The sequence below is a fragment of the Megascapheus bottae genome, chromosome 17 (genome assembly GCF_031878675.1).
Source record: "Megascapheus bottae isolate mThoBot1 chromosome 17, mThoBot2.hap1, whole genome shotgun sequence".
In the NCBI taxonomy this organism is placed as follows: Eukaryota; Metazoa; Chordata; class Mammalia; order Rodentia; family Geomyidae; genus Megascapheus; species Megascapheus bottae.
This window is the reverse complement of record NC_143525.1, coordinates 28,623,458-28,636,729: the sequence shown is the minus strand read 5'-3', so window position 1 is coordinate 28,636,729 and position 13,272 is coordinate 28,623,458. Positions and strand designations below refer to the sequence as shown.

The 13,272-nt window shown below is 39.6% G+C and overlaps 1 protein-coding gene across 1 annotated transcript in view; it reads left to right on the top strand.

Moving 5' to 3' along the window:
• Cpd (carboxypeptidase D) overlaps nt 1-3,643 on the top strand; it is a 58,782-nt gene extending 55,139 nt beyond the window's left edge. The window contains exons 20-21 of the mRNA XM_090350512.1: nt 175-274; nt 2,169-3,643. Of these exons, the coding sequence (XP_090206638.1) occupies nt 175-274; nt 2,169-2,395 (327 nt within the window). The 3' untranslated portion in view covers nt 2,396-3,643. The remainder of the gene's footprint in view (nt 1-174; nt 275-2,168) is intronic.
• Nucleotides 3,644-13,272: the final 9,629 nt, after the last annotated feature.

Genomic DNA, 13,272 nt, shown 5'->3' with positions numbered 1-13,272 from the left:
TTGGTTGCCAAATGAAATCTTTCTTTGGTGACAAAGGGGAATTTTTTTAAAAACATGTTGTGCTCTTTAGAAGCCAACGAATCGCCTTCAGGTTTGTTCTGAGGGCCCTGTAGCTTTAATACTGCAGGGACACAGCACAGACTTGTTGCTAATTCTTGCACTTTATCCTTCTAGGTCTTTGTGCATCACGACGCAGCTAGCTCTGTGGTAATAGTGTTTGACACAGATAACCGGATATTTGGTTTGCCCCGGGAGCTTGTGGTAACTGTATCAGGTAAAGAATATTTCAGAGTGGTGCTGTGGCTCAAGTGGTAGAGCAGTAGCCTTGAGAAAGCCCAAGGATAGTGTGCCCAGGCCCTGAGTTCATGCCCCATTCAAGCCCTATGACCAGAAAAAAAAAAAAAAAATTCAGGAGCTGGGAGTTTGTCCTGGTGGTAGAGTGCATAAAGATCCCGGTTCAATTCTTTGGTACCACACATACACAGAAAAAAAAAAGCCAAATTGGTGCTGTGGCCTTGAGAAAGCCCAAGGACAATGCTCAGTCCCTGAGTTCAAGTCCCAGGACTGGCCAAAAAAAAAAAAAAGAATATGAATATTTTATGTTTAGCACATGAAATTAAAACCAGATCATACAGGTTCCTTGGAGTTTGGCTTGTATTAATTCTGGCTTTCCGAGATCCAGGATAAAGGAAATGTTTGGTTTCTTCAAGTGTTAATTTATGCCATTGTTTGAATTAATGAAAGGTTAGAGGGGAAAACATGTGATCAAATAAATGCCACGCTTGTATTGTCTGTTCAGTTGACCATATAAAATGTGAAGAACTTATTGGTGGGAGTGGTGCTGTGGCTCAAGGGGTAGGTAGGGAGGTAACCTTAAGCTGAAGAGCACCGGGACAAGCCCAGCCTAGAGTTCAAGCCCCACAACTGACAAAACAAACAAAAAACTTATTGGTTAAAAACACTAGACCTAGGACTTAGCCATGGTTTAAATTTAGCTATGCCACCAATATGTGTTTTGAAGTTAATTACTATTTTGATGATGATTATGATGCTAAACCTCTTACTTTGGTAACTTTGGTACTTTTGGATAAACTTTGGTAGCAAATTAAAAGTAAAGCAGTGCTTTTTGATGAAGTGGAAATTTACTGAGAAAAAAACAAGTAGAAGTTGGAAGATGAAAATATAGCTTATTAGTAGAGTGCTTGCCTAGCATGCATGAAGCCCTGGATTCAATTCTTCAGTACCACATAAACAGAAAAGATGGAAAATAGTGCTGTGGCTCAAGTGGTAGAGTGCTAGCATTGAGCAAAAGAAGCTCAGAGACAGTGCCCAGGCCCTGAGTTCAAGCTTCAAGGACTGGCAAAAAAAATATTTTTAAAAAAGTAGAAGTCATTGATTAATAAAAAGAAGGTTATAAGGTTGAGCGTATAGATAGCTCAGTAATAGAGCACTTGCCTAGTATGTACAGGGTCCTGGATTTTTTTCCCCAGTACAAAATAATAACAGCAACAACAAAACCCAAGTTACAGAAATCACAGATACTATAATTTCACTGTGGTAAAAGAGAAAATATACATGCAAAAAGAAAGATCTAGGAAAGTAAGATAAATAGCATTTCAGGGTACTGGAAACATTAATTGATAAAAGGTGTAGGGCCTTGATTTTGTTTATCTAGTTTCATTTCATTTTGTTGTACTATTACTATAGTTTGAACCCAGGGCCTAGTGCTCTCACCCAACTTGCTTATTCATGGCTGCCATTCTATTACTGGCACTCTGTTATGCCTCCTCTCTGGTATTTTGATGGTTAATTGAAAGTGGCATCTTTTGGATATTGCTGCATGGGCTGGCTTAGAACATTGATTCTCTAGCTCTCAGCCTCTTGAGTTGCTAAGATTCTAGGTGTGTGCCATTAGTGCCTGGCTCAGGGCTTTGGTTTTCATGATGTTTTTGCTTTTCTGTTTCCAGTTTTACATACTGTAAATGTATTGCTTTTATAACATAATAATAATAATAAAAGATTGTTTGGGGGGAAGGTACTGATGAGTGAACCTGGGACATTCTGCACATTAGGCAAGTGCTCTTACTATGGAGCTACATCCAAAGTTGCAAAAGCGCTTATCCATATCCTCAAAGTGTAACATTCACATGATGGTTTCTGTTGGGCAGGTGCCACCATGTCAGCTCTGATCCTAACAGCTTGCATTATCTGGTGCATCTGCTCAATCAAGTCTAACAGACACAAGGATGGCTTCCATCGGCTCCGGCAACATCATGATGAGTATGAAGATGAAATTCGAATGATGTCAACCGGCTCCAAGAAGTCCCTCCTCAGCCATGAGTTCCAGGATGAAACAGACACGGAAGAGGAAACATTATATTCTAGCAAACATTGAAAAATATATTTTGCATATCTCCCAGCCTAAGTACCAAGCAAAATGACAGTTCTTCTTGGGAGATGCTGCATTACGAAGAAACTATTTTACTTCAAAATGCTTTGGGAAGTTACCTTGCTAAATTTATATTCTCTGTGAATTTTGCTGGCAGTTTTGAACTTCCCTTCTTTCAAGTACTCTTAACCTTTTTAAAAAAAAAAAATCTGATTTCTATTTATGCAGCAGAGATGAGACAGCCACTTTGTTTTTTGCTTTAATTTAAGATGAGCTATTTGGAGCTTATGTGATAACAGCATAAAGCCAACTAGTGGATGTTGTATTTTGCACATCGGGTATTTTACTAGTGGCTTTTGGTTTTTTTCTTTTTCCTTTATTTTTAAGGCCAAAAGAATCTAGAAATATTAAGGCAGGGACAGCAGTCAGACTCTGACATAAAGCTTTAAATACTCAAGGTTTTTCTCAACCTACTGAGGAGTACTCTTCTCTAGTTATCAAATAGCTGGAGTTTCTCTTATTCAGGTTTAATGGAAGTTGAATGATTTTCAAACACGTATGACATTAGGAAATGAATAATGGGCTTCTGAATTTGTCTTTCTACCTGTTTCCAGGCTAGATCAGAACAGGTGGGCTAGCAGGATTTCACTACCTCTCTTCTAAGGTTGGCAAAGTTCTAAATCTCCCCATTTTAAGGGAGATCTCGTTGACTTTGTGGAAGTTCTAAATGTCCCCTTGAATGGAGGTGAGAGGGAGATACTAGCAAAAGCTGAAACTCTCGTTGCCTATCTTTTAACTTGGTAAAAACCCACAGGTGCTGCTGCTTTTATCTGTGAAGCGCTAGTTGATTCCAGGAATGCCTAATTCTTCAATAGTTGCTAAATTTGAGCCGTTTTCTATGTTGTACACTTACAGTTTTCAGATGACCTAGCCATCTACAGTTCTGAATTCTACTGAACATATCTGGAAGTGTGAATGAAACCTACTTGCACATTTGAACACACAGTATCTACGGTCTGTGCTCCAGCCCCAGCCTTTGCCTTTAAAGCATACTATTAGTGAACTAGCACCACCAGTCTTGTTTCCAGCAGGCCTCTGCAAGTGATTGGGTTCTTTGACCTAATGTTTCATTTGACACTGTCTTTTTGCTGAACAGCCAGTTTTGTTAAAAGTTGAAAGCCTTTAAATATTGCCCTCCATTTAGAAAAATGTAAACTAAGGATTGTGTGTGATATAACACTGTGGTGTGTGAGTACCATCTTCACTGCCCATCAGGTCAAGACCTGAATGATAATGCATTTGACTGTGTCTCATGCTATTCAGTGGAGATGATGCTTTTGTAAGTATGAGTTTTATCAATGATGTAATGGTTTAATACCTTTGAATGTGTTAATGGCTAAGTTGCTGCTGAACTTGTACTAAATCAGGGGATCAAAAAAACTAGCTCTTATTCTTTCAAATTGTATTCATATCTATTAATGCATTACTTATCCCAAAGCTTTCATCTGCAAGAGTTTACTCAATTTGCCTATGTCATTCCACCAGGTTTTTGTGAGGAATGAATTCAATGTGGCTTTATACAATAGAAATCTTCTTAGCAGGAATAATGAGGACATGACATGTGTCAGCAAATATCTGTGATAAGTGTAGGTGTCTTAAGGTTGAGCAATTCTAGTATTGATCCTGGCATGATCAAGTCCACATTTTGCCACCTCACTCAAACCCCATATATAGAGCCTGTGGGATGCTAATCATGAATGAAATATACATAACTTGATTTCTTCCAGTAACACTTCATGTTTTCTGTAACTCCATGGGGTATTGCTCCTTTTCAGCTTTATTTTTAAGAGTACAAAGTCAGAAAACCAACAGAAGTCCTACAAATGGCTGGCCCTGTTGGGACATTGCAACTAAAAATGAAACCACCCTGCTGGGACAGCCTGAGCTTTATTAGCATTGGTCTTCACTAAAGGATACCTTCACATTTACTTCTGTCTGGAATTAAATGTATCTTTAATATATATCTTAAAAGACCAGTCCTTCTAAGTATGTATAAAACGTTTCATTTTAGAGATGAACATAGTTCTTTAAGTAATTTTTCCTGAAATGGAAACCAAATCCTGAGATTAAGTCTTGAAACTTTAATGAATCTCTAAATAATGCATTTAGCCAAGAAACAAGGTCTTCCATGGCCTATAAACATTCATGTACAGGATCTATGACTACTAAGACTATGTTCTCAGCCCTGTGCTGTCTTTTATTTGTGGATCTAGTCTAATATTAGAACATAAGAATGGCAGACAGCATGGAAGCCATGTGGGCTTGGGGAATGCATTTCTTCAGTATTTCTCCTAGACATACCATTCCCTTGCAGTCACAGAGGCACATTAAGTATCACAGTATTAAGAAATTGGCTCAAGGGCTGGGAGTGTGGCCTAGTGGTAGAGTGCCTGCCTAGCATGCATGAAGCCCTGGGTTTGATTCCTCAACACCACATACACAGAAAAAGCTGGAAGTGCTGTGGCTCAAGTGGTAGAGCACTAGCCTTGAGAAAGCCCAAGGTCAGTGCCTATGCCCTGAGTTCAAGCCCCAGGACTGGCAAAAAAAAAAAAAAGGCTCAAATTTCATGTGTGCCCTTCTTTGCTCACGAGGCATGGCTTTGTCCTAGTGACCAGTTTGTAAGCCTTCTAGCTCCTTAATGAAAGTAAAGTGATTGAGGAAGTCATGTTCAGAGTCCACCTTCGTGAAGTGTACTCATTCTGATTATAAAGTTCAGTAAAATAGCCTTAGTAATGAGGAGGAAAAAGCTTTTTGGTTTCCATGTACTTGGCAGAACTCTTGGGTAGTGAGTGGGGCCCCATATAGTTGAGGATTGCATGAAATTCTCACCACACAGAATTTGCTTTCGGACTTTGTCATAAAAAGGAAACTTTATATTTTTGGCTCAGTGTTAAATGGTTCATCTTTGGTGATTTTCATCAGAATAACTGAATCAGTGAATATTGAACTTAAAATGAATTATGAGTTGACAAACTAATAAAAGATAAGTGTGTATGTCTGAACTTACTGTGTTTCTGAGCTAGTTCCAGGTTACTCAGTTACTATGACCATTCACTCCATTTCCATTTATTCTCAGCATTAAAGAAGCTTATTTTTTTGTTAACATGAATGTGCTTATGCCTGGTTTTATCCCTGCTGTATTAAAAGCTTCCTGTCTATGCTCTAATAGTACCCTACATTACAGTTCCCCGGTGAAACTGTTTTAACTTTAGCAACTGTGCATTTCCCCTCTATTTTACTAAAAACTCCACTCATGACTGATGTTCTAATTTTCTATTAAGCAAATACCAGGGCTTTGAATTAAAGTGGATTTGGGGAGAAAATGATTAGAGTCCTTGGTTGATATCAACCGAACTTAGATTTCTAGTTCATGAAGCAATATCTCCCAATACCCAATTCTCCTATTTTGGGTGGTAATTTATTAATTCCACCCAGTGTTCAGAATATTATTCTGGTTGATTTTGATTTAATGGAATATTTTAGGAAATTTGTAAGTAGGTTATCATTTTAAGGCAATTGGATTAAACATTGTATAAATGTGTATGGTTATTATATTTATAAATGGCATTTCACAAGTGTCCATCCTACACTCTGTATGGCCATACTGCAGATTTTCTTGAGGCATGATGTCATGCTGTTCTTAAATTTTTTCTTTTTACCTCTTTTTTTTCCAGAATGATACTGTCCCACTCTAGAACTATCTATAGCTACTTATATGACATGCCCAGTTCCCACTCATATGAAGTGCTTCAATCTTTGCTTTAGTTTATGCACTGTGCCTTCAAAATAAAAAAAATTAAAAGGTCTTTAAATGAAGTTAAATAGTTAAATAAAATCAATGTGTAATTTATGTGAACTCTAACTGTAATGAGGTCCTCTCTGTTTTTTTTTTATATGTAAACAGATCTAATCCTGTATAAAAGTTATTTTATGATGTTTGTCTTTGTGTTTTGTCTTAATCATTTTTGAAAAGCAACAGATCAGGAAAAGTTATTGTTGTAATTTTAAATTTATATTTCATTTTTCTCCCAGTACTAGGAATACAGGCTGTCACCTATAAGAATGTTTCTATCTATGGATAAGTTCAGAAACTGACCCATTAAAAAAAAGGGTTTTGTTTCAGAATGAGCTGACTTATAAAGCAGCTGTAGTTTTCTTTTCTGTTTGGTAGTTCATCTGGCATGATAAAATGTTCAATAATTCCACCATGATGCCATAAATAATAGCAACTCAGCCTTTAATACTCAGGCACTTCCCATATCTCTGTGCCCTACTTCTTCAGGATCAAGAAAGGTTAAATGGTTGATTACCCATTTTGAACTTGTTAGAATGGTCCTTTAGGAGCTATGGGCATGGATCAAGTAGTAGAGTACTTTTCTAGCAAACTCAAGGCCCTGAATTCAAAATTTAATACCAGCAACAACAACAACAAAAATTAATCCTTTTTCTAGGTGAAGCCCAGTTAGAATGTATCCTAGCACCTTCAGGCCTAGTGGTGATGACTTCAGTAAACTCCCTGTCCGTAACAACTTACGGATATTGCTACTCTAATAAGGACTGGGAAAGCAACATTTTATAGGAAACAGGGGCTTTGATAATTAGGAACTAAAAGCACACACTTAGAGAAATCAGAATGGAAGTAGCTATACTACAGTTGTATTTGGTTCCTCTGAAAAGAAAGCTACGCATAGGTAGAGAGCTTAGAATACACTGAGATTTATTCTTGGCTCTTCCATTCGCTGCTTCTGTGGTCTTGTAATACACAAGTCTGTTTCATACTTTGAGGAATATTCTCTGGTAGGATTAATTTTTTATGGGAATGAAAGGAAATGACAGTATATTTGACTCAGAATTCAGTGCCCATAGTAACTAGCATAATTTTCCTTCATTCACTGTCTTCTAAGCCATTTGAAAGAAAATGTATTCTTTTGACTGGTCATGAGGCTTGAGCTCTGGGCTTGGGCACCATCCCTGAGCTCTTCAGCTGAAGGCTAGTGCTCTACCACTTGAGCCACAGCACCACTTCTTCGTTTTCTGGTGGTTAATTGGAGATAAGAGTCTCATGGACTTTCATTGGCCCGGGCTGGTTTTGAACCATGACCTTCATCTAGATCTCAGCCTCCTGAGTAGCTAGGATTCAGGCATGAGCCACCAGTGCCCAGCTAAGAAAATTATTTTTGTTCGCTATATGAATGAAGATCTTTCAACAGATGGTCTTTTTTTCATGCAAAGGGATTAACTAAGATACGAGTACTTATTGGAAGTTTTCTTTCATTGTGTAGTTCAATAGATTGTCTAATTGTTTTTCTTTATGTTTTGTTGGTTGTGGGGCTTGAACTTAGGCCTTGGATCCTCTCCCTAAACTAATTAAGGCTAGCACTCTACCACTGGAGCCACAGCTCCGCTTCCAGTTTTCTGGTAGTTAATTAGGGATAAGAGTCTCACAGACTTTCCAGCCTGGCTGGCTTCAAACCATGATGATCAGGTCTCAGCCTCCTGAGAAGCTAGGATTATAGGTATGTGCCACAAGCATCCGGCTTCAGAAGGTTGTTTTTTGGGGGGCACTACTGGAGGTTTGTGGTAAGGCTGTCAAGTTTGCTAGGTAGGTACTCTACCACTTGGCCCATATTTCCAGACTGCTTTGCTTTTAGTTATTTTTCAAGTAGAGTCTCAAGTTTTTGCCTAGAACTGGCCTCAGACTTATAATCTCCTCCCTACCTATGTCCTCCCATGTAGTTGGGATGACAAGCATTCCCTACCATACCCAGCTCATTGATTGAGACAAAGTCTCACTATTTGCTTGAGTTGTCCTTGAACTGCAATTCTCCAGTGTCTGGGATTAGAAATGTGAGCCATGTCACCCTACCAACAGTAAAGTTTCAATTGTGCCAAATGCTTCAGAGTTGTTAATAAAATTAGACTGTATTCTTCCGTGAAGTCTTGTTCAACTGCTATAGGAAGTTTGGATAGTGATAATGGTATTGTGTCTTCATGTTAACTTTTCCTTAATTTTAGAAATCAATTTTAAAATACCTAAATCAAGAATTCTTTGCGTTTGGCTGGGAATTTGGCCTAGTGGTAGAGTGCTTGCCTAGCATGCACGAAGACCCAGGTTCGATTCCTCCGTTCCACTTATGTAGAAAAAGCTGGAAATGGTACTATGGCTCCAGTGGTAGAAATCTAGCCTTGAGAAAGCCCAAGGACAATGCTCAGGCCCTGAGTGCAAGCCACAGGATTGGCCAAAAAAAGAATTATTTGGATTTAGCCAAGTGTGGTGGCCCATGCCTGTAATCCTAGCTACTCAGGAGGCTGAGATCTGAGAGTCACGGTTCAAAGCCACCCGGGCACTAAAGTCCAAGACTCATCTCCAATTAACCACTAGAAAACCGGAAGTGGTGCTGTGGCTCAAGGGGCAGTGCAGTAACCTTGAGCTGAAGAGATCAGGGACAACGCCCAGGCCCAGAGTTCAAGTCCCATGACTGCCAAAAAAAAAAGAATTCTTTGGATTTGTTCATAAATAGTAATTACTGGTTTTCTATTCCATTATAAGTAAAGTAGGTATGACAGTCACTGAACACAAGACTCAATTATAAGTAATGACCCCATGTAAGTCTTCATCGCATTCAAGTGCCAACTGATTCCACAATATGTACTTCAAACTTCAGATAATTATACCATTTCCCAGAACTTTAATTTCAATACCAGTAGCTCATGCCTGTAATCCTAGCAAATTCAGGGAGCTGAGATCTGAGAACCATGGTTTGAATCTAGATGAAGCAGCAAAATCCATGAAACTCTTATTTCAATTAACCACCAAGAAGTCAGAAGTAGAGCTATGGCTAAGGTAGTAGAGCAGAAAAGCTCAGGTATAGGACCTAGGCCCTGCCCCAGGACCAACAAGCATGTGCGTGTGTGCACATACACACACACACACACACACACACGAAACTTAAATTTTGTTACGATTTCCACCTACATAAACCAGTAGAATGTTAAGGGCAAACATGCTATTTCTTTAGCATGTTTGGCTGAGGTTAAAGGAAATCCTGTTCTGTGGACAAGATGAGCAAGATAACAGGTCACCTATATTGAGTAGAAAGGTGTCCAATGTGGAGGTCAACCTGGAAGAAACAGAAGACAAAGGAATGAATGCTGGGGGCGGGGGTGAGACTGAAGGCTGTGTACATGGATTATGGATGCGAATACCTCCATGTGAGCAAAAATATATTCAACTGGGCACAACTTAAAGAAGCAGCAATAAAGCTTTACATGGAGATCTTCAAGATGGAACATTGGAAAACAGTGCAGATTAAATAGAATTTATGATATTTTCTGTGATTGTTTAGAGATTAAACCAAAACGCAGGGGACATAGGAAAGGTTTGGATAACAATCTGACCTGAGGCTTGGAGTGGAGCTCAGTGATTGAGTACTTATCCAGAATGCTGGAAGCCCTAAATGCCATCCCCAGCATCACCACCAAAAATTTCAGAATCACTATCAATTTCAAATATCTGGCTATTCCAACAGAAAGAATAATGGTCACTTATTATGGATAGCACATGGCTCCTAGAGTTTTTCAAGCCCACACAGGCTTTGGGTTCAGCATCTGAAAAAGAGGTAAGGAACCTCAAAGATCTGATCCTCAAGACTGCACAGAACAGATGAGGAGTAGACAGTACAGTGGTGACTGAATTGGAAGGATGCTGGATTTGTTTATTTCCTTGTTTTAGTGATCCTAGAGCTTGGATTTAGGCCTAGGTGCTGCCTATGAGTTTTTGTGTTCAAGCTGGCATTCTAAGGCTTGGAGCCACACAGCTCTACTTCGTTTTCTGGTGATTAATTGGAGATGAGAGTCTCACAGGCTCTCCTGCCTCAGCTGACTTGGAACCGCAATCCTCAGATCTCAACCTCCTGAGTAGATAGGATTACAGATGTGAGCCACTGGTACCCAGCAGCTAGCTGTTGGATATATATTAATGTCATTTTAAATTTACAAAAGTTGCAAGGAGAATACAGAGTACAGTGTGAGGGAGGTCGATGTTGGGAGGGTAGCAAAAAAAAGGTTGCATACTGCTTGTATTTTGGTAGGGATTGAATGGAACACATCTGGAAAGGGACTGGCATGGAAGCAGAACTACAGCCTGAATAACTTGGGTCAAGCAATGGCTCAAACTATGCAGTATTACTTCTCCACGGCAGGCCCCTAGTGACGGTATCTCATCCTAGTATTAGAGGGAGCCTCACACTTTTCCCGACCTGTGCAAACACAGAAAAATTTCACCTAGTTTTTAGATGTTGACATGATCAGAGGCTATAAAACAAGAAATAGAAGATAAAAGTTAGCTGAGACAATCACAGGGAACTATAATAGAACTCTATGGAAATGAAATACAGAAACAGAAATGGATATTTGTAATGGCTAAAATAGAGATCTGGAGAAATGATCACACACCGCAGAGATAAATAGAAAATATATGCCTGATGCATAAAAGCAGACAATTTCAAAACTTGAAATTAAGATGAGAAGAATCACTGAATCTTAGCATGTGTTCTCATGACATTTCCCAGCTCTGCTCTACCATCAAGCTGGTAGGGGAGAAACGTGAGGGTGGGGAGGGGGAGAATGAGATGACAAAGGCAGATGGAGAATGAGATGACAAAGGCAGAGTGCAGGGAAGACAGCAGAGAAATGATTGCCAGAGAAAGGATGTGATGTTCTAACCCTGCTCTAAAATTGCCAGGAAATTGCCTGAGTGGTCTGAATGCATGCATGTAAGCTTGCAAAGCAAACTAGAAGGCTTCAATGTGAGCACCATTTAAAGAGGCCAAAGAGGGATGTTAAGAGCTATGTTTGCAACACAACATCTAGTAAAAATGAAACCAGTGAACCAGGAAGCTGGGAACTGGTGACTCACGCCTATAATCCTAGTTATTCAGGAGGCTAAGATCTGAAGATCATGGTTCAAAGTCAGGCCAGGCAGGAAAGTCTTTGAGAGTCTTATCTCCAATTAACTACTAGAAAAAGCTGGAAGTGGAGCTGTGATAGAGTGCTAGGCTTTAGGGAAAAAAGCCAAGTCAGCACCTAAGCCCTAAGTTCAAGCCTTAGGACAGGCAAAAAGGAAAAAAAAAAGTGAACCCAGGATTTGTTTTCCCATGGCCAGCCATATAACTAATTGTATGCTGATTTTATTTTAAGTAACAGAAGCTTACTTTATTTTTTTTTGCCAGTCCTGGGCCTTGAACTCAGTGCCTGAGCACTGTCCTTGGGCTTTCTCAAGGCTAAAGCTCTACCACTTGAGCCACAGCACCATTTGTGGCTTTTTTTCTATGTATGTGGTACTGAGGAACCGAACTTGGGTCTTCGTGCATGCTAGGTAAGCACTCTACCACTAGGCAAAACTCCCAGCTCCTGTATGCTGATTTTTTTAAGTGCTTTTTTTTCCCTTCTAATGAACCAAGGAGAAACACCCTTTGGCAATTACAAATTAAAGAAAAGGGAAAAGAGGATAATTTAGAACCTAATCCCACCACCAAATAACTGCATAGCTGATGCATTTTTAATCTCTTCCCATCACCAAAATGAACCCATAAAACCCTACTCAACCTGAACTCTGCTCAAATGACAAGAGATGTAGTCATGAATATAGCAAGGACATTGCATTTCAAAACAGATACCTTACTATTTGCAGGTAACTTAATTATGAATTTTGAAAATTTGAAAAATTTGGAGAAAATAGAAAAAGTACATTTACTTAATAACTCTGGAGGATTGGCTTAAACCAGTCCCTATTTTCCTCTAGAACATTTAGAGGTCTGGGTGCCTCATGGGCTGAGATCTGAAGATCATGTTTCAAGACCAGTACAGGCAGACAAGTCCTAGATATGAGGGCTCAGGTTTGAAACCAGACTGAGCAGGAGAGTCTAGAAGACTCTTCTCTGCAATTAATCACCAAAAAAAGCTGGAGTTGTGGCATTAGCCTAGAGAAGCTGTAATCTCAGAAATGCCAAACTGTGTAGAATAGAAAAGCCCAGAAGAAAACCTATCCTCTCACTAGAACAGGACTCTGAAAAGTTCATTCTGGAAAGACAATGTCAGACAGGACTCGAAAATCCAACCAATCTAGCTTTTCCCATAGCAACATACATTTATATTAGGTGAATCATAATCGCATAAATTTTGAGAGAGAAACAAGGAGCATTCACGATAAGATAGACTCATATGCTTCTCATCACACGTGTCTGATTCAGAGGACAGTCAGTTCCAGGCAGGCTGGGAGTGTACACACTGAAGCAGTGATGACGAGGTGACGTGGAATGATTCCTGCAGACATTGATCTTGATTCTGATGATATATTATTGATGATGATGAGGAGGAGGAGGATGTTGACTTCTTTGTCAGTAGATAACTTTGCCGGTCCTGGGGCTTAAACTCAGGGGTTTCCTTCAGGGTTGCATGGGCTTTCCTTCTCCAATGGCTTCAATGGCAATCCTCAGATCTCAGTAGCTAGGATTACAGGTTTGAGCCACGGGCACTTGGTGACGTTTTTGCATTATTATCTTTGAATAATTGTACAAGAATGTTTCAACTTAACATACCTTTCTTTCTTTCTTTTCTTTTCTTTATGTCTGTCATGGGGCTTGAACTCTGGGCCTGGGCGCTGTCCCTGAGCTCATCAGCTCAAGGCTACTGCCTTACCCCTTCAGCCACAGCAGCACTTTCAATTTTCTAATGGTTAATTGGAGATAAAAGTCTCACAGACTTTAGTGCCTGGGCTGGCTTTGAACCTCAATCCTCAGATCTCAGCCTCCAGAGTAGCTAGG